The sequence below is a fragment of the Rana temporaria genome, chromosome 7 (assembly GCF_905171775.1).
Source record: "Rana temporaria chromosome 7, aRanTem1.1, whole genome shotgun sequence".
Lineage (NCBI taxonomy): Eukaryota > Metazoa > Chordata > Amphibia > Anura > Ranidae > Rana > Rana temporaria.
In genome coordinates this window covers 47,830,891-47,851,060 of record NC_053495.1, presented here as the reverse complement: position 1 = coordinate 47,851,060, position 20,170 = coordinate 47,830,891, and the positions used below count along the sequence as shown (strand labels likewise).

Genomic DNA, 20,170 nt, shown 5'->3' with positions numbered 1-20,170 from the left:
GTTACATACACACACCAGAGTTTTGCATTACACAGTTATCTTTAACAGGCAACTGAGTTTATATGGTGAAATACAGTATTTAGAAATCCCTCGGACTGTTTACATGTTGAATTATAAAAGCAGCGCTGTTGTGTCAGATTAGAAAACCTGTCAGATTAGCAGGTTTTCAGCTGCTTTTAAAATTCAACATCTAAACAGCCCGAGGGATTTCTAAATACTGTATTATATTTCACCATATATATATATATATACTCCATTTACTGTTAAAAATAACTGTGTAATACTAATGCAAAACTTCGGTGGGTGTAACAAGATGTCCACTTACCCCTTCTCCGTGTATCGTTACTGTGGAGTAGTGCGGGTGTAGCAAGATGGCGGCGATAAAAATATCACTGCCGTTACCAATTTTGACAGGTCGCCTAATCTGACGGAATATCGGCGCTCGGTTTTGTGCCCTGATCACTTCCTGTATGATGAGGAGTCCGCGCATGCTCAGGAAGGACCAGGCTTTCTTGAGGAGCACTATCTGCTGTTACACCGGCTGGTTGGGTGAGTGCTTTGTGCTTTAACCCGCTCTGTGCTGGGTAGGGAGTTCTCATGGCGGAGATAGAATGGAGGGAGGGAGGAGTGTTATATCGAGCATTGTGTGGGGTGTCACTGTGTACAATCTTATACTATGTCTGTAACACAAAGAACAGGACTCTGAGACCCTGTACACCTCTGTCCTCTGTATGCAGGATGTGTGTGCCTCATAGAGCTCACTGCCCTGTGGTCAGTACATCACACATGGGTCTGTAGGGCTGGCTGGGGTCACATATATGCACATTTGTACACACGTGCTGTGGATACGGGTTGCTGGACCCGCAAGAAACGCAGGAATAGAAGTCGTCCCCAAAAACACACCGCACAGAATCGCATGCTGCAGCTCCATGCAGTTTTGCATATGTGAAAAGTGCATAAGTGCGCCATTAACCCCTTCCATACAGGGCATTTTCACCCCCTCCCTGCCCAGACCAATTTTTAGTTTTCAGCGCTGTTGCACTTTGAATGACAATTGCACGGTCATGCAACACTGTACCCAAACAAAATCTTTATGTCCGACCCCCCCCCCCCCCCACAAATAGAGCTTTCGTTTGGTATTTGATCATCTGCGGTTTTTATTTTTTGCGCTATAAACAAAAGAAGAGCGACAATTTAAAAAAAAAAAACAATATTTTTTATTTAACCACTTCCTTACTGGGCACTTAAACCCCCTTCCTGACCAGAGGACTTTTTGCGATTCGGCACTGCGTCGCTTTAACTGACAATTGCGCAGTCATGCGACGTGGCTCCCAAACAAAATTAACGTCCTTTTTTCCCCACAAATAGAGCTTTCTTTTGGTGGTATTTGATCACCTCTGCGGTTTTTACTTTTTTGCGCTATAAACAAAAATAGAGCGACAATTTTGAAAAAAAATAAAAAAATTTTACTTGCCATAATAAATAGCTCAATTTTTTTTTTTACGTTTTTTTTTTTTTATCCTCAGTCTAGGCCGATACGTATTCTACATATTTTTAGTAAAAAAAAAAAATCGCAATAAGCGTCTGGTTAGCGCAAAAGTTATAGCGCCTACAAAATAAGGGATAGAATTTTTTTTTTTATTATTTTTTTTTTTACTAGTAATGGCGGCGATCTGCGATTTTTATTGCGACTGCGACATTATGGCGGACACATCGGACACTTTTGACACATTTTTGGCGCCATTCACATTTCTACTGCAATCAGTGCTATAAATATGCACTAATTACTGTATAAATGTGACTGGCAGGGAAGGGGTTAACACTAGGGGGTGAGGAAGGGGTTAAATGTATTCCCTGAATAGTGTTCTAACTGTGGGGGAAGGGGGGTGACTGGGGGGGTGACCGATCTGTGTCTCTATGTACAAGAGACACAGATCCGTCTCCTCTCTCCCCTGACAGCACCGCTGTCTGCGAGAGCCGGGAATGAGAAATGATCTCATATGTAAACATATGAGATCATCTCTCATTGGCCGCACAGATCGCCTAGGAAACGGCCACTCCGATTGGCCGTTCACGGCGATCTGTGATTGGCTGTGTCCAAGGGACGAGCAAAGGGACGGCCGTAAAAAGAAGGCCTGTTAGAGATTGGGAGCCGCGCTGCGGCCGTACAAAGTCGTACGGCCGTCAGCTAGTGGTTAATAAATATCACAATTTTTTTAAAAAAAAAAAAACATTTTTTTTCTTCAGTTTAGGCCGATACGTATTCTTCTACATATTTTTGGTAAAAAAAATCGCAATAATAGTATATTGATTGGTTTGCGCAAAAGTTCTAGCGTCTACAAAATAGGTCATAGATTTATGGCATTTTTATTTTATTATTTTTTTTTACTAGTATTGGCGACGATTTGCGTTTTTTTACTGTGACCGTGACATTGCGGCGAACACATCGGACACTTTTGACACGTTTTTGGGACCATTCACATTTATACAGCGATTAGTGCTATAAATATGCATTGATTACTGTGTAAATGTGACTGGCAGGGAAGGGGTTAACCACTAGGGGGCGCTGAAGGGGTTAATATATTCCCTAAGGTGTGTTCTAACTGTAGGGGGGAGGGGACTCTCAAGGGGAGGAGACCGATGTGTGTTCCTCTGTACTGGGAACACACATTGGTCTCCTCACCGCTGACAGGAGGTGGATCTGTGTGTTTACACACACAGATCCACACTCCTGCCATGATTACGGACAATCGCGGCCGCCGGGCACCCGCGCCGGGTCACGAGCGTTGCCGCGCACGCGCCCTTGATCGCCGGGAACACAGGACGTCATATGAGAGAGAGGGTTCCTTCCGGTGTCATTTTACAATGTGCCAGTAGGGAAGTGGTTAAGAATTAAAGACATCAAATGCGTGTGGTTTCTGTACGGGTCAGGACTGCGCGTACAAATATACACGCATGTGAACATCAGTTAGTGTCAAATTGCCCCTTCACTATCACAGTCCCATTTCTAAGTCACTGATCACCATCATTAGTAGTCGTAAAAAAGAAAATCCAATATATACCATAGCTTGTAGATGCTACAACTTTCACGTAAACCATCTAACCACCTCAATACTGGGCACTTTCACCCCCTTCCTGCCCAGGCCATTTTTCAGCGCTGTCGCACTTTCAATGAAAATTGCGCGGTCATGCAACACTGTACCCAAATGAAATTTTAATCCCTTTTCCCCCACAAATAGAGCTTTCTTTTGGTGGTATTTGATCACCTCTGCTTTTTATTTTTTGCGCCATAAACAAAAGAAGAGCGTCAATTTTGAAAAATAAATATTTTTTTTTTTACTTTTTGCTATAATAAATATCCCCCAAAATATATAAACATTTTCTCTTCCGTTCATGGACGGACACAGCAGCCTTTGACCTTAGGGTTATATCCGCTTCCTAAGGTCAAAGGCTGCTGTGTTCGTCCATGAGAGAGAAATGGATTTTACGGTGAGTACAAAAATCCTATTTTCCTCCGTTTTGGCCGATATGTATTCTACATATTTTTGGTAAAAAAAAATTGCAATAAGCGTATATTGATTGGTTTGCGCAAAAGTTATAGTGGCTGCAAAATAGGGGATAGATTTATAGCATTTTTTTTTTTTTGTAGTAATGGCGGCGATTAGTGATTTTTATCGTGACTGCGATATTGTGGCAGACTCTTCGGACACTTTTGACACTATTTTGGAACCATTCACATTTATACAGCGAACAGTGCTAGGAATATGCACTGATCACTGTGTAAATGTGACTGACAGGGAAGGGGTTAACACTAGGGGGCGAGGAAGGGGTTAAATGTGTACCCTAGTGAGTGATTCTAACTGTGAGGGGACTGACTGGTGGAGGGGACGGATCTGTGTCCCTATGTACAAGGGACACACCATCGGTCTCTTCTCCCTGACAGGACCTGGATCTCTGTGTTTACACACACAGATCCACGGTCCTGCTCAGTTACAGGGCAATCGCGGGTGCAGACATTACGGCCGCCTGGCACGCACATCGGGTCCCCAGTGGCGGGTGCGCGCGCCCCTTGGTGGCTCGGGAAGGCGAGGGCTTCATATGACGTCCTCCCAGAAAAAGAGGCTTATTCTCCTACTGTCATTTGACGGTGGGCAGTAAGTTAGTGGTTGGGATATTTTTTTTTATACCAAAGACATGTAGCAGAATATTTTTGCCAAAATGTGTAAAATTCGTTTTTTTTTTTTACTGGATATGTTTTATAGCAGAAAATCAAAAATGTTGTTTTTATCTTTTTCAAAAATTGTGTGTGTGTATATATATATATATATATATATATATATATATATAAAATACCACCAAAAGACAGCTCTATTTGTGTGCACAAAATGAAAGAAATTTTGATTGGTTGCAGTATTGCATGACCATGCAATACAATTACCAGTTAATGTAGCGCAGTGCTGAATAACAAAAAAAAATGCCCTGGTCATGAAGGGGGTAAAACCTTCCAGAGCTAAAGTGGTTAACAGAGTCTGCTCCGATCAACAGGGGATCCTCCGATCAACAGCATGGATGGCAATTTTTTGACATCAGGGCATGTTCAGTTTGTGTCCAGCCGGCCCATAACCACGCTATGGGTGGCCAGATGTAAACGGACTCCACTGTCCATTTACATTAGCAAACCTCTGATTCATCACGTTTAGGTTGGCAAAAACAGAAAGTGCCGCATCTCTGATGGTATGGGGGAGCATTAGTGCGCATGGAATGGACATCTTGCACATCTGGAAAGGCACCATCAATGCTGAAATATATATATATATATATTTATATATACATATACAGACCTCAAATTTTCCATTCGCATTTTTCAAAGTGCAAAATGAGGTCTGGCGAGGAGCTGGGCTGCCTGGGAGAGGGGGGGGCGAGCACCGCCGGCTTCTGTTTTTGATTGGGAGCTGTTCTCCCAGCGATCGCCCGTGGAGGAGAGCCGCTGTATCACTGAGTGGTATAGCCCGCTGTAATGGCATTACATTGAAATTTTCTCTGCTCTGCTCGTTCTCACACACAGCCCCGCCTCCTCCTAACCCCCCGCCTGTATGACAGAACGCATCCCAGCTTTGGACCCGCATTCTGTCTATTACAGGCGCGGGTTAGGAGGCGGGACTGTGTGTGAGAGGGAACAGAGCGGAGGAAAGTTCAATGTAAGCTGTTACAGTGGGCTATACCGCTCGGTGATCCCGCAGCTGTCCTCTTTCTCCTGTCATAATCTGGCCACCAATGGGGGCACAGGTGAGGCTGCCATGGTGGGCACAGGTGAGGCTGCCATGGTGGGCACAGGTGAGGCTGCATTGATGGGCACAGGTGAGGCTGTACTGAGGGGAACTGATAAAGTTGTTAATATTTTTTTTTGTAACTTAATTCTGCATAAAACATTTAAGTGTCATTTCAGGAGATAATTTATGGGGGTGTGATTAGTGGCAGAATTAGGGGTAGGGCATTGTAGGGGTTGGGTGGGGAAACTGGTGGCGAGTAACCCTTGAGGCCTGGCTAGTGGCTCAAGACTTGAAATTTTGAGCCCCGTGTGTGTGTATGTATATGTGTGTGTATGTATATATATATATATATATATATATATATATATATATATATATATATAATTCTCTAATCTCTATCCAGGTTTTAGAGCAGCATATGCTTCCATCCAGATCGCTTCTGTTTCTGGAAAGGCCTTTCAGATCTCAGCAGAGCAATACTAAACCGCATACTGCATCTATGACAACAGAATGGCTTTGTAGTAGAGTCCAGGTGGTTAACTGACCTGCCTGCAGTCCAGACCTTTCACCAATTGAAAAAGATTGGCACACCGTGAAATTCAAAATATGTCAAAGAAGAGCCAGGTCTATTGAGCAGTTAGAATCCTATATCAGGCAAGAATGGGACAACTTTCCCATCCCAAAACTCCAGCAACTGGTCTCCTTAGTCCCCAGATGTTTATAAAGTATTGGTAAAAGAAGAGGAGATGCTACACTGTGCTAAATAGCCCCGTCCCAACTATTTGTTGCCCCATCTGTGTAAATGGGTTGGGGTCGGTGGGGGGGGGGGGGCAGTGCCCCATCGTTGGTGTCGGTGGGGGTAACATTACTCCAAAGGCCAGATAAAGGTAAGCAAAGGTCCACATCTGGCTCCCAGGCCGCAGTATTAGAGCGGAGGTCCACCGATTGGTCCTCGCTGTCTTCTGGGACCAGTGTGTTTCCCAGAAGACAACTGGGGAGGGGATGAGAAGGGGCATGACTCCCGTGGGAGTCTAAAATACCTGTATTGTACAGGTATATGCACCCTCCCTCCCTGAAAGGTGCCAAATGTGACACTGAAGGGGGGGGGGGAGGGGGAGGGTTCCAAAAAGCGGAGGTTCACTTTTTCTGTGGACCTCTGCTTTAAAGCGGGAGTTCAACCATTTTTTTTTTTTTTTTCCCCCTTAGATTCCTGCTCGTTCGGTCTAGGGGAATCGGCTATTTGTATTAAAATATGATCCGTACTTACCCGTTTTCGAGCTGCATCTTCTTCCGTCGCTTCCGGGTATGGGTCTTCGGGAGCGGGCGTTCCTTCTTGATTGACAGTCTTCCGGAAGGCTTCCGACGGTCGCATCCATCGCGTCACTCGTAGCCGAAAGAAGCCGAACGTCGGTGCGGTTCTATACTGCGCCTGCGCACCGACGTTCGGCTTCTTTCGGAAAATCGTGACGCGATGGATGCGACCGTCGGAAGCCTCTCGGAAGACTGTCAATCAAGAAGGAACGCCCATTCCCGCAGCCCATACCCGGAAGCGACGGAGAGGATGCGTCTCGTAAACAGGTAAGTAATGCTCATATTTTAAAACAAATAGCCGATTCCCCTAGTAAAAACGAGCAGGAATCTAAGGCTAAAAAATGCCCTCTAAGGGTAAACCACCGCTTTAAGACCACTGATTTATGTGATAACTTAGAGTGTCACCTATGAGATTGCAATCATGTTATTTGCACTTGTGATATGAAGCCTTGATGTCACCTTGTAAAAGTCGCAAATAAATCATCACTGTGCTGCGCATAAATGGCTGCTATTAAAACAGTAGTAAAGACCACTGGTACCAACAGGTAAGCTTATAATAAAGCTTACAAAGAATATCTCCTAAGCGTGCACTGTTCAGGAGATATTTACTGTGTCTGCAGCCGGTGACCTCAATGGCACATGCCCTCTAAAGAGAGGGCATAGTCATGCTGTCCCTTCAGGGCTCTACGCTGCTGCCGTGACTCCTGTGCACAAGAGTGATGTCATTACGGCTCGACCGTTCAAACCGTCGGAGCCCACAAACCCAAAAGGAAGACCAAGTGAAGATAAAAGCCCTGTCGGTGGTGACAGCGTGCCGCTGGAGGGCTTTGTTTGCTAGTTTGGGATGCATGCTAGCACATCATGCCCTCAACTTGCAAAAAGGTTTGTGTGTGTTGTTTTTTTTTTTTTTTGCATATCGGTTTACAACAACGTTAATGTAGCTGCAATTACCGTAGAATAGCACCCTGATCTGTACAACCCATGTACATGGAAGCTGCCACCACATATGGCAGCCATTTTGAGTCAGGCAGAGTCTCTTTTAGATCCTGGGTCCCAGCATGGCACGTATTTTGTGTGTGGGTAGTGTAGGATCAGGCCCCCCATCTGAAAGAGACAGTGATTAGCGGCAGGGAGTGGTTCCAGATGAGTAGAGAAAGGATAGGGACAAGCCTCCCCATTTGGGTTTGGACCGTCCAGGTCATATTCAGCTCCTCGAGGATTAACGACAAATCTGCATTTTAACTAAATACACTTTATTGTAAAAAGTATTGGGACACCTGCCTTTACACGCACATGAACTTTAATGGCATCTAGGGCCGAAACAACTAATTGATTATGAAAATAGTTGTCAACTATTTTCATAATCGATTAATCGGCCAGTTGATTAGTTGGCCTGCATACAGAATGCATTATTTGTTTACATATCAGGAAATACAGTGCAGCACACGTACAGTTCAGTACACCATCCATACATGTCACTAAGTGCCTGAGAATTTGTGAATGTGAAAGTGTGAGGAGCAATGCCTCATGGGACATGTAGTCCTGGGCAGGAAGTGAGTGGTTCTAAAGGCAGAATTTTTTTTTTTTACCTTACTATAGCGGGCGCTCTATACTATACTTTGCAGCTTGCTATTGAGGCACTCTGGAGGCAGGAGGAGCCAGAAGCATCAGACGCGTTTCGCACTAAGCTAGTGCTTAATCATGGCTAGTGACACTAGCCATGATTAAGCACTAGCTTAGTGCGAAACGCGTCGGCTATCTACCTGTTCCTTTGTTGCACCTTGTGAAGTGACGTACTTGCTGTGTTTTTTTGAATAAAAGACAACCGTTTGGTCATTGGAGTGCGGCTATCCATCCTCTTTCTTTGTATCTTATGCATGGTCAGTGCATCGCCAGCACCCACGGTATCCTGAGTCAGTCCATCTCCACATAGTGACCCACCTGGAGCGGTGATCCCTTCTAACCTGCACCAGGATCCTGCAATGCAATCTCGAGTGTGACTCGGGGTTACCACTAATGGTACTGAAATTTTAACCCCCGCGCCACACTCAGAATTGCTGCAAGGGAGATTAACCTGTAAAAACGACATAGCTAAAGAGGTATTGATATATGAAATATATACCTAAACTATATTGACTAACAGTAAATCATTAAACTATTGAGTCATAGTCACAGAAATAAAGCAAATAATTAAAAAGCATAAATTGTTGGCTTTTTGTAAATTTTTAATGGTTTGTATTAAAATGGTTGTAAACCTCAGTTGTGAAATCTGAACAAAGCATATCCCTCTAAAGTGTGTACTTGTCTCAATTGAGAGCACTAAGGGGTTGATTTATTAAGACCCCTTTCACACTGGGTCGTTTTGCAGGCGCTATTGCGCTAAAACTAGTGCCTGCAAACCGACCTGAAACAGCCGCTGCTGGAGCGGTGCAGGACGATAAAGAAAAAAGTCCTGCTGGCTGCATCTTTGGAGCGGTGAAGGAGCAGTGTGTATACCACTCCTCCACCGTTCCCGCCCATTGAAAGCAATAGGACACCGCGGCTATACCGCCAGCAATGCACCTCTGCAGAGGTGCTTTGCGCTGTTTTTTAACCCTTTCTTGGACGCTAGTGCCGCAAAATTGGCGGTAAAGCACCGCTAAAAATAGCGGCGCTTTACCGCTGACGCCGCCCCTGCCCCAGTGTGAAAGGGGCCTGAGGGCAAATAGACATGTTTAAGAAAAATTTCAGTTTTTTTAATTTCCTTGCACATGATTGGGCAATCTTTGCAAAGTGAAGCTTTACCTCATTCGCTAAGCTCTGGAGCAACTTTGCAAAGTGCACAGTGTATTTACCTTTAGTAAATAAACCCCTAAGTGTCGTGTCTGTCTGCTGCTTCTTTCCTCTGCTATCAGCATGAATCACTTCTGACAAGTTTTCCTGACACCAAGTGAAAAAAAAGGTGACAGGGGAGGGACCTTCAGCCGATTGACAGTCTCAGCTCTGTTGCTTGTGTGAAGGGGGTGTGTCCCTTCCATCCAATCAGCTGTCAGAACTCGCCTCACTGATGTTACTTCAGCTGTCAGCCGCCTGTTTTCTGACAGCTTATACAAGCTTTATAAAAAGAAGTCTGCAAATAAACAGGTACAACTTATATAAGAGGATTTGTTTTTTTTCTCTGTGTATCCTGAGGCCAGTCAATTCACTGGGTACATGTAAGGGTTTGCAACCACTTTAATAAACTGTAATTTTATTTTATTTATTTTAGTAAACAACATAAAAACGAGGAAGAAATCCTTAAGGGACTGTTTTATGAAAGGATTTCACTGCCATTGGTAATCAGCCAAGCGGTTGTGGGGCAAAGAAAGTCAAGACACGCAAATATTTTGAGGAGATACCGTTCCTAAAGACAATTATGAAACGCAAGAGGTGAGTGTTTTCACATTACATTTTAGCATGCTTTGGGCTTTATCAATGTCTGAGTTGCTGTTAAGGAGATTGATTGCTTTTTATGTTCTGTCAGGGCAGAAAAAGATTGGCATGCTCTTTTATGGGCATGTAACACAAGATTGTAATGAGGATTTTTTTTTTTTATGTTTAGAACTTCAGACGTCATGGATGATAACATTGAGAAGCGTACACGAGGCTCCAACGCAGAAGAGTTGGGAGAAGTGGATGGGGAAGCTGTGTTGAATACTTCAAGTCGATCATCACTTTTGCTGCCAACATCAAGCACAGAAGATGGATCCGAAGGGACAGAGAAACATCAGGCGCTGCAATCCAAGAAGCAAAAAAAGAAAACGGCAGATATTGACTTGGTGTCGTCAGTAATAATGAAATTGTTGGGAGAGCTGAGGGAGCAACTGCGTGAGAGCCGTCGCAAAGAAGAAAGAGAAGACAACATCACAAGTTTCCTTTGCTCCTTGGAATATGACATTAGGCAAATCCCACCTCATAGACTGTCAGCCCTCAAATGGGAGATCATGCAAGTAGTTCGTCGCTATGTGCACATGCAGCCTTCACCACCCGATCAGGGTCTGGTACAGGGTATTTAATGTAGAGATGTTGGGACAGCTGCCACTTTGTCCACATCACCCGCATTGTACTGCGATTCAAGATAAGCTACCTAACTGGCTTGGGGATATAAACGATTTGTATCTTTGCATTTAAAAACCTCATGCATGTTTTTGTGCGTTCTGCTCATTTAATTTTGCATATATTAGTTGCTGCTGCCCCCCCCCCCCTATTACAACAGCCTCTAATGTTCAGAAAAACTTTGGGGGGGGGGGGGGGGTAGAGATTCTGGCCAGAACAGCAGTTGTAAAGTCTTCTCGTACTGGTGTTGGAGGAGAAGACCTGGCTCACCATCAGTGTTCAAAGCTATTCGGTAGGATTTGGATCAGTGCACGTCTAAGGATAAAGCAAATATTAATGCACAAGCACAATTTTGCAACTTTGACATGTGTTGGCAAAACCGTACATATCATCACAACTACTTTGTGCATTCAGGTGTATTATTCCTTGATTTTTTTCAGGACAAATTGTGCTTTCATTTGGTGGTAATGGTATATCTCCTGGATTTTTATTTTTAAAGAAAACCTTTTTTTTTTTTTTTTTTTTTATTTAGCCGTATATTACCTACCACCAAAGAACAACCCAAGATGAATTCTCCTGATGATCGCAGCAATACCACATATGTGTATGTTTTTTGTTGTTTGTACCCGTAGTACAGCCCAGAAACTAGCACATTTGCACATTTTTCTTGCTGTTGGTTTTTTTTTTCCTACGTAAAAAACACACTGATGCTGAAAATAATAAAAAAAAATGTTTTTTTTTCAAAATATACTGACCTACATTAAACCTTGAGCTAGGTATTTTTTGTTTTTTATTTTACAAACGCTTTTTTTTTCTCTCCAAGGAGAGTGATGCAATGTAAATGTCAATTCACAGAGAGAGAAACACAGACGCGGGCTTCACTGTGGTAGCCAATTGGAGGCTACTACAGCGATTGGGAGTCCTAGGTCCAGATTGTTGGTACGTGGCCCGGGCTCTTGGTGAGACCCTGGTGTCTGTGCTTGGGGAGAGCTTCCAGCATAAAGGGAGACAAGTTTATTTGTAGCCCCACAGCAAAAAGCTCAGCCCAGTAAGGCCGCATATATGTGTTCCGTAGACGTGAAGGGGTTAAGTTTCTATATTTTGCTCCCATCAAGCCGTGGGGTTTGTATTTAGAATTAGAGTGCAAAATCTGGTGCAGCTCTGGATGGAAACCAATTGGCTTCCAGGTGTTTTGTCAAAGCTTAATGGAGTTGTAAAGGCAGAAGGTGTGTGTTTTTTTTATTTTTTATGCATTAAGATAAAAAAGATTTTTGTGTGAAGCAGCACCCCCTAATTACTTACCTGAGCCCCATCGCTCTCCAGCGATGTCCACAAGTGTCTAAAGGCCCATACACACTATACAAAAAATGAATGGAAAAATTTGTACGATGAGCTGTCTGCCGGATTTAGGATCGTTAGTACGGTGCTTTCAACAGCCAATTTTTGCTTTTTCAAAAGCTGGATATGCAAACTATACATTTTTTTTGTCAGATGTGAACTCAACGTCCGATTTTCATTTCATTAGTACAGTTCATACAAAAAAAAATCGTAAGAGCAAGACTACGCATGTTTAGAAATGGAAAAAATACATACAAAGCTATTCAGCAAGTTACTTCAGTTCTGACGTTGTATTCTGTTGTATGAAAATGTTCATATTGTGAGTAACCTCTTCACTTCCAACATGAGACTAGCATGGCACAAAAAAAGAGGACGTTCGGCCATCCCTAAATCTAAGTGTGTGTGTACGAGGCTTTAGCCATCTGGGACACTCCTCCTGATTGGCTCCCGCAGCTGTCAATCAAAGTCAGTCAGCAAATCGGGAGAGAGGGGGTGGAGCCGGGGCACCGTGTCTGAATAGACAGAGGGAGCTGTGACTCTGCTTTAGTGCCCCCATAGGAAGCTGCATGCTGTGGGTGCACTCGATAGGAGGGAGGGGCCAAGAGCAGCGAGGAGGCACCTGAGGAGAGGATCTGGGCCGCTCTGTGCAAAACCAACAGTTTTAATTGAACAAGCTGCAGTTAGAAGCTGTTAGGCTACCATGCACAACTGCACCACATTTTGCACTCTCCAGTTTTAGTAAATCTCCCCCATGTCTTTATGAAGATGTTTTTTGTACACAGGGGCACATTCATGTAGGAACAGAAGGTGGCCTTCCCCACATGGTTGGAAGTGGATAATTTTCTAACGTCTTTGTATGCTGTAGCATTAAAACAGTATCTTTATACTGGAAACTCAATAATATGGAGGCTTGTTCACTTATAAACTGTGCTTATGAACATAGAATAGTCATCGTGGTTAGGAATCCACAAACTTTTTTGCTATATAGTGTACATGTTTTACTTATTTGTTGCTGTGTTTTGGCACGACTGATCGGCACCCTCCCCCCCTCCGGTGTCACATTTGACACCTTTCAGGGTGGAGGGGGGTGCAGATACCTGTCTACAGACAGGTATCTGCACCCACTTCCGGCCCTACGATACGGGCAAAGGACGGGTTTTTTCTCCGCTTCCTGTCCGTCCCCCGTTGTATGCTGGGAACACTCGGCTCCCAGCACACAGCGGGAGCCAATCGGCGGGCGCAGCGCGACTCGCGCATGCGCCGTAGGGAACCGGGCAGTGAAGCCGGAGCGCTTCACTTCCTGGTTCCCTCACCGTGGATGGAGGGGGGAGCAGCAGGGTGACGAGCGATCGGCTCGTCATCTGCTGCGATCACCGCTGGACTCCAGGACAGGTAAGTGTCCTTATATTAAAAGTCAGCAGCTGCAGTATTTGTAGCTGCTGGCTTTTAATATATTTGTTTAGTGGCACATCCGCTTTAAAAGGTGTCTTTTAGTGCGTTGGAATACTGGATTCCTGCAGTCATTAGCCACTTTGTGAACTGGACTGGTCCTTTTCAAAAAAAGGAACACAGTCTTACAATTGGTTAGAGAGTTTGTAATACACCATTCAAATAAAGTACAGAGGCATTTGTGTTATGCTTCCTGCAAATGTTTGTGATGCAATTTGTAAGTGTCTGTAATGCAGTGTTTTCATTTTGTATGGTGCCTATAGTAATATTCATGGACAAATTTGTTGGTACTTAACCAAGCATAGAAAAAAACATTTCCTCTGAAATTACATAAAATTGAAAAAAGTCAATAGAATTTATTAGGTAATATGGAACACCTTTCCCCCTTTTTCCCAAAGCAAATTACTACAGCTGTCTAAGATTTGAAGGGTACAATCTCCAGGCTCCATGTTCTAGATCTTTTCAGAGAGGGATGATAGGATTCAGGTCAGGTCTCATACTAAGCCACTTCAGAATAGTCCTTAGATAACTTATTGCTCTTAACCATTCTGGGGTGCATATCTCTTTTAATTTTTGATCATTATCCTGTTTAAATATCAATTGACATGCTAAATAAACATAGCATATGCTTTGCTCCATAATACATCTATTTATTTTTTTATTCCGTTTCTCACTGCTTGGAATAAATGCAACCTAGTTCCAGACGAGGCAAAATCGGCAAAAACTAAAACACACAAAGGACCCCACTTAGTAATATCACAACGAATGGCAAAGATATGAAAAAAATATATTTTACCAGCAGCCACTCTACCGCTGACTCACTAAACGGTAAATTGGTGTGATCCAAGTGTAACGGTTACCACCGCTTACGATATTCCCATTCCATCAACCACGACAGCTTATCTGACACTCCAACCATCCAACAGACATCAGACACGATCCATCTCATTTCCCAGAATAACGAGACTGACAAGCTCTGTTACTGGTTTCAAAATGTATGAACCCTTTTAATGGTATCTTAGCTTTCTTATATACAGCATGTTAATCACAGGGAAAAAGAACTCTCCACCCACACATCACACAATGGGGCTTCAATCGCATTCTTTTAGATAATGACATCCAGTTGAGCTAATCATTAGTCATCCCCCAGACGTCCCGTCTCCGCAATTAGAGGAGGTAATTACTACAGCTTGACAAGTCACATTCCTTTACTAAACATAATTGACATGCTAATTCCCTGACCCTTCAGACTTAGTTGGCATCTCACAATGGAATGTCTAGGAGCAGCCCCAATTAACATCTCAAAAGCATGTGTCCTCACATTGAATGAAAACACTCCACTGACCTGGTGGGGTCAGAATAACCACTTGTAATATCTCAAGATATCCTGCAATATGAATTATCAGTTATCGGTCACATCTCATGTAATTTATAATTAATATTTCTCAGTCACCCTATGCCCAAAAGGGGCACAGGATGACCCCAGACCCAAGAGTTATTAGTGACGCTGGCACAGGAGACTGTGTCATAGGTCATTCTGTTACACCAAGTAACTCCAAACTTTCTAAACAAAGGGCCGGTTTACTGTCCTTCAGACTTTAGAAGGGCTGGACTCTGGTCATTTGGAGAAGAAACGGTCTTGGTGTCAGTAAGAGTAAACAAGGCCCCCACCTTGGGTATTGGGGGGAGGAATAGTGCCCCAATGTTGGTGTCAGTGAAATAGTGCCCCATCATTGTCAGTGCAAAAAATATTGCCCCCCCCCCCCCCCATCATTGGTGTCAGTGGGAGGAATAATGGAACATTAGTGGTGTCAGTGGCAGAAATGATGCCCCATTATAGGTGTCAGTGGGGGGAATAGTGCCTCATTAACAAAGGGCCACATCCGCCCCCAATGCTGCAGTTTCTACACCCCTGAAGTAACTCAACATAAAATCTAAAAAGAAACAGGGCTAAAAGAAACCCAAAAGGATGGTGCAGTACTACTTTGGACCAGGCATCGTATGTAGTACAAATCTGATCAACCCTCCTCCATGTTTCACATTTGGTAAGATATTATTTCCCTTAAAGGGGTTGCAAACCCTTGTGGTTTTTCACCTTAATGCATTCCATGCATTAAGGTGAATAAAACTTCTCTCGTGCTGCAGCCCCCAAAACCCCCCGCTTTACTTACCTGAACCCTGTCATTTTCCCCTCGGGGACGAGCACACCAGCTATGGCTGGTGTCTCTAGTCCTAATTGGATAGATTGATAACAGTGCAGCCATTGGCTCTCGCTGCTGTCAATCAAGTCCAATGATGCGGGGGCGGTGCCGAGTCCTGCTTTCTGTGTCAATAGCCGCAGAAGCAGGACACGGGAACTTTGACATGCTGGTCTATAATTTTCTATCTGATCTTGTCAGCTTTGTCGCTTTTTGTTCATGGTCAGTGATGATGATGATGATGCCAAACATCAGAGACATTATTTGCTGCATTTATATAGTTAACTGATAATAAGATGTGTGATATGATGATCAAACAAGATTGATGACCATGCAATAAACAATTGGACATATACAAATGATTGCAATATAATATGTATTACCGACAAATTTGTCCAGTCCATTAAAAAAAAGTCTTTATGCACAAATTTAGTTCACACAATGTTCATTGTATTTTATATTATATACAAAGGCATGCAGACCTACTGCAGTCAATACATGTTTCATAACTCCAAAATGTTGTTAAATGTAATGTAAAATAATTTGTGTTGTTAAGTCATCTACCCAAAAAGAGAGTACAGGGTGGTATACTGAAATAAATGTCCTTTTTGGCAATTTTTCTTTGTTTCTTTGTTTTTAATAACTTATTTGACAGGTTTGGTAAAGGCTTGTACAAGTATATAGCGTGTTTGGATGTTGCATATACTGTAATGACACAATTTAATAATCTTAAAGCAGTAGTAAACCGCCAGAAAAAAATAAATTGCCCCCCCCTGCAGGCTTAAGTCATAATGTGCTAGTATGCACTGTGTAACTAGCACATTATGACAGACTTGCCTGGACACAGCTCTCTAGTACAGCGCTGTCACGGCTCCCCGACGCTTCCAGCTTCCAGCTTCACCCAGTCTTCCTTTCAGGTTCGTGACTCTGTGAATGGCTGGGGCCAAGATGAAGTCCCTTCACAGCGCATGCGAGGGTGAGGTCACGGGCTGTATGAATATCTCCAGTGCAAATGTAGGAGATATTCGTCGTATCTAAAGATAAATGTTGTTATATGCTTACCTGTAGATACAAGTTAAAAAGTGGGCTTTACTTCCACTTTAACAGAACATATTGTGTCTACGTAATTTCAGCTTTTGGAAGGCTAATGCAATTTTTTTTTTTGTGGCCTGATAATATCACAAGTAAAACACTTCATTTTCAACATGAACCACGCTCACTCATTGTCCTGTATCGTTTGCATTACAGCATCGTCTGTGAACCAAAAAGTGTGGTTTGACCACCATATTCCCCCTTTTTTTTTTATGTGACTTTTGCTGAAAAAAGCCAAAGTGTGTTCATTATTAACCACTTAAGGACCGCCTAACGTCGATTTACGTTGGCAGAATGGCACGGCTGGGCACATGGACGTATATATACGTCTCCTATGGCAATGTCAGTGATCGTCTGTTCCCTGATACAGTTAGAAACACACATGAGGTCACACTTAACCCCCTACAGCGCCCCCTAGTGGTTAACTCCTAAACTTCAATTGTAGAAAATGTCATTTTCACAGTGCATTTTTATAGCACTTTTCGCTGTGAAAATGACAATGGTCCCAAAAATGTGTCAAAATTGTCCGATGTGTCCGCCATAATGTCGCAGTCATGAAAAAAATCGCTGATCGCCGCCATTAGTAGTAAAAAAAAAAAATTATTAATAAAAATGACATAACTATCCCCTATTTTGTAAATGCTATACATTTTGCGTAAACCAATTGATAAACGCTTAATGTGATTTTTTTTTCTTCTTTACCAAAAATAGGTAGAAGAATACGTATCGGCCTAAACTGAGAAAAAAATTATGTTTTTTTTTTTATATCTTTTTTGGGGATATTTATTATAGCAAAAAGTAAAAAATATTGCATTTTGTTTCAAAATTGTCGCTCTATTTTTGTTTATAGCGCAAAAAAATAAAAACCACAGAGGTGATTAAATACCACCAAAAGAAAGCTCTATTTGTGGGAAAAAAAAGACGCCAATTTTGTTTGGGAGCCACATCGCACAATTATCAGTTAAATTGACGCAGTGCTGAATCGCAAAAACTGGCCAGGTCCTTTACCTGCATAATGGTCCGGGTCTTAAGTGGTTAACATCCAATCTTGTGCTTTTTGAAACTTTTTCCTTGCACATGACGGAGTATTTAAAGTGAGCACAGGTGCTTCCATTACAGTAACACCATAAAAGTACAAACGTATATCGGCACTATTGAGGTTTACAAGTTTTACATTTTAATACTTAATAAAACTTGGTTGCTTTCTTGTAACGTTTGGCATGAGTGAGAATTGTGTATGGGGAAAAAACTAAATTTGTTTACACTTTAGAATACTACTATAGGAAGGAATTGCCATACTTCTCCCTAATGGTCCACGCCTCATCTGTATTTATGCAGAGGGCCAGGAAACATTCTCCAGGTCACGGTCAAGTGAGTCCTCGAAATTGTAGCCCTCACTTTGGTGCACAAAATTGTAGAGAGCAGAACAGAAGTGCTCTTGACAATAGTGTCTGTGTTGCTTTGATCCATTTATATAGCGCCTCTAATATTCTCCACTTGGTTTCTAGTATTATGTGAAATGCTAATTGAAAATCTTTTTCATATCCAGGTCTTTTTTGCGAAAAAAGATTTCATTAGGGATATTGACAGGGTAAATGCCTCACTGGCCATTATAAAGAAAGGGCTCCACCATTTTTAGTTCAAGGCCTAGCACTTATTAAACCTTCTTTCAGTTAACTTCTTTTCCATTTGAGAATTTCAAAACGCCTGGGAGTCAGTGGAGCTTCTGTAGGCACCAACGTCTAAAGCAAATAAATAAATAATTTCTATTGACAATGACCATCAAGAAATTTTTGTAGTCATAGAGTTGGAGGGGCGCGCATGTGAATTTGCTTGGTAAGGGAAATCTGTTGTCGTTTGCTGAATTTCAGCCACTGTACGTCTGTTTGCTCTGGCATTGCAGTACACTTTAATAGGCTCAATATAGTGTCATGCACAATGTTTTAAATAATGACTTGCCCAGGAAGTTATGGAAGACAAGGTTTCGCTAGTTGCCAAAAATAAAAGAAAAAACAAAAAAAACAATCCCTTCTTTTCATTATCTTCATCACGTTGCTATATGTGTACATTGATAAACTGGGTTTATCTAATGGCATTATAAACATGTCATCTTGTACTTGACAAAGCCGTGTTTTATATGGGCCATTGCCACAAGGAAAGTGACAAGCCATTTTTTAAACTTATTAACTTTTTTTTTGCCTTGTCTGCCTGTTGGAGAAATATTTGTTTGCTTCTTGTACTGACAGGAAGTGAAAGGAAATCTTGCAATAGCAACTAAGATATTAATAGAACCTAACAGAAGGCCCTTTTTTCTCTATCCCAGATTAAAGAATGTTGGCTAACACTAATTATAAAAATAAACAAATGCATGGATAATAACTTATTGCTCTGCTGCCTGGGGATGTTCTTCTGGATGCATAAGCCAGGATCTATTGCTCTTCAGCAAGGCATCAAAGATTGACCTTCTCATGTGGACATAATCCAAGACGTACGTGCACAACTCACGGTACAATTGGATGTATCCAGGACCAACACAATACTCTCTACTTTTGCTGGGACGTTTGATCCAAAATCCTCTTCAGCTGGACCAAGCCAAGCATTCTAGTGTTGATCATTTTACAAATCCATGATCTTGTTTTTAAAAAAAAAAAGACTGTTGGGTTAAGCTACAAAATATAGCAAAACTATAAAAATAAAAAAAAATAAAAAAACACCACAAGCATTACAAAGAGTAGCATGCCATAAATTAACACCTCAAATCCGTTAACTTCCTCTACATTACTTAAAGAGCCTTTGAACATTTTTGAACATGTCCTAAACAAGTCAGAAATGTGTGTTAACGAGTAATCCAAATTTACTTTTAAAATGTAATTTACATTATATAAGATTTACGGCAACTTTGGCCTTGGCTGGAATTCCCATCCAAGCTCATAAAGCATTTCTTTACAAATGTATACGGTATGTTGTGGGTGTTTTCCGTTTTGTTAGATTCCGATTTTCTGCCTGATTCCAGAAGGCAGAGCATATAGGGGCATCATATGCAAATCAGATTTCAACAACTGAAGTCAAATCTGTGAATGTTGGTTGTCCCTCTCTGTTCATCGTCACCATTTGCATGATATTGCTGTGTTTATTATAACTATTACTCTCATATGTACTTCATATGATTTACAAAGCTCTTTGTGGTCTTCTCTCCTTGTTACCAGCAAGAAGACGATGTCCCAGGCAATATTCCATGCTCCAAGGCGAAAGAGAAAAGTCTATGAATCCTATGAGTCTCCTTTCCCCATCCCTTTATCTCATGATAGTTATGCAAAGGATTTCAGGATCTGCCAGGCTGATATTATTAATAATTTCATCGTTGTGAAAAACCTGGAGGATATACTGCTGCTATATGGAAAGGTGATTATACTTGTCCACTTTACTTACTATCATTTA

At 42.3% G+C, this 20,170-nt stretch overlaps 1 protein-coding gene across 1 annotated transcript in view; it reads left to right on the top strand.

Annotated features, from left to right (window-relative positions):
* The first annotated feature begins 429 nt into the window (after window positions 1-429).
* Window positions 430-20,170, top strand: part of TSEN2 (tRNA splicing endonuclease subunit 2) — a 71,951-nt gene continuing 52,210 nt past the window's right edge. The window contains exons 1-2 of the mRNA XM_040359319.1: window positions 430-549; window positions 19,939-20,134. Of these exons, the coding sequence (XP_040215253.1) occupies window positions 19,949-20,134 (186 nt within the window). The 5' untranslated portion in view covers window positions 430-549; window positions 19,939-19,948. The remainder of the gene's footprint in view (window positions 550-19,938; window positions 20,135-20,170) is intronic.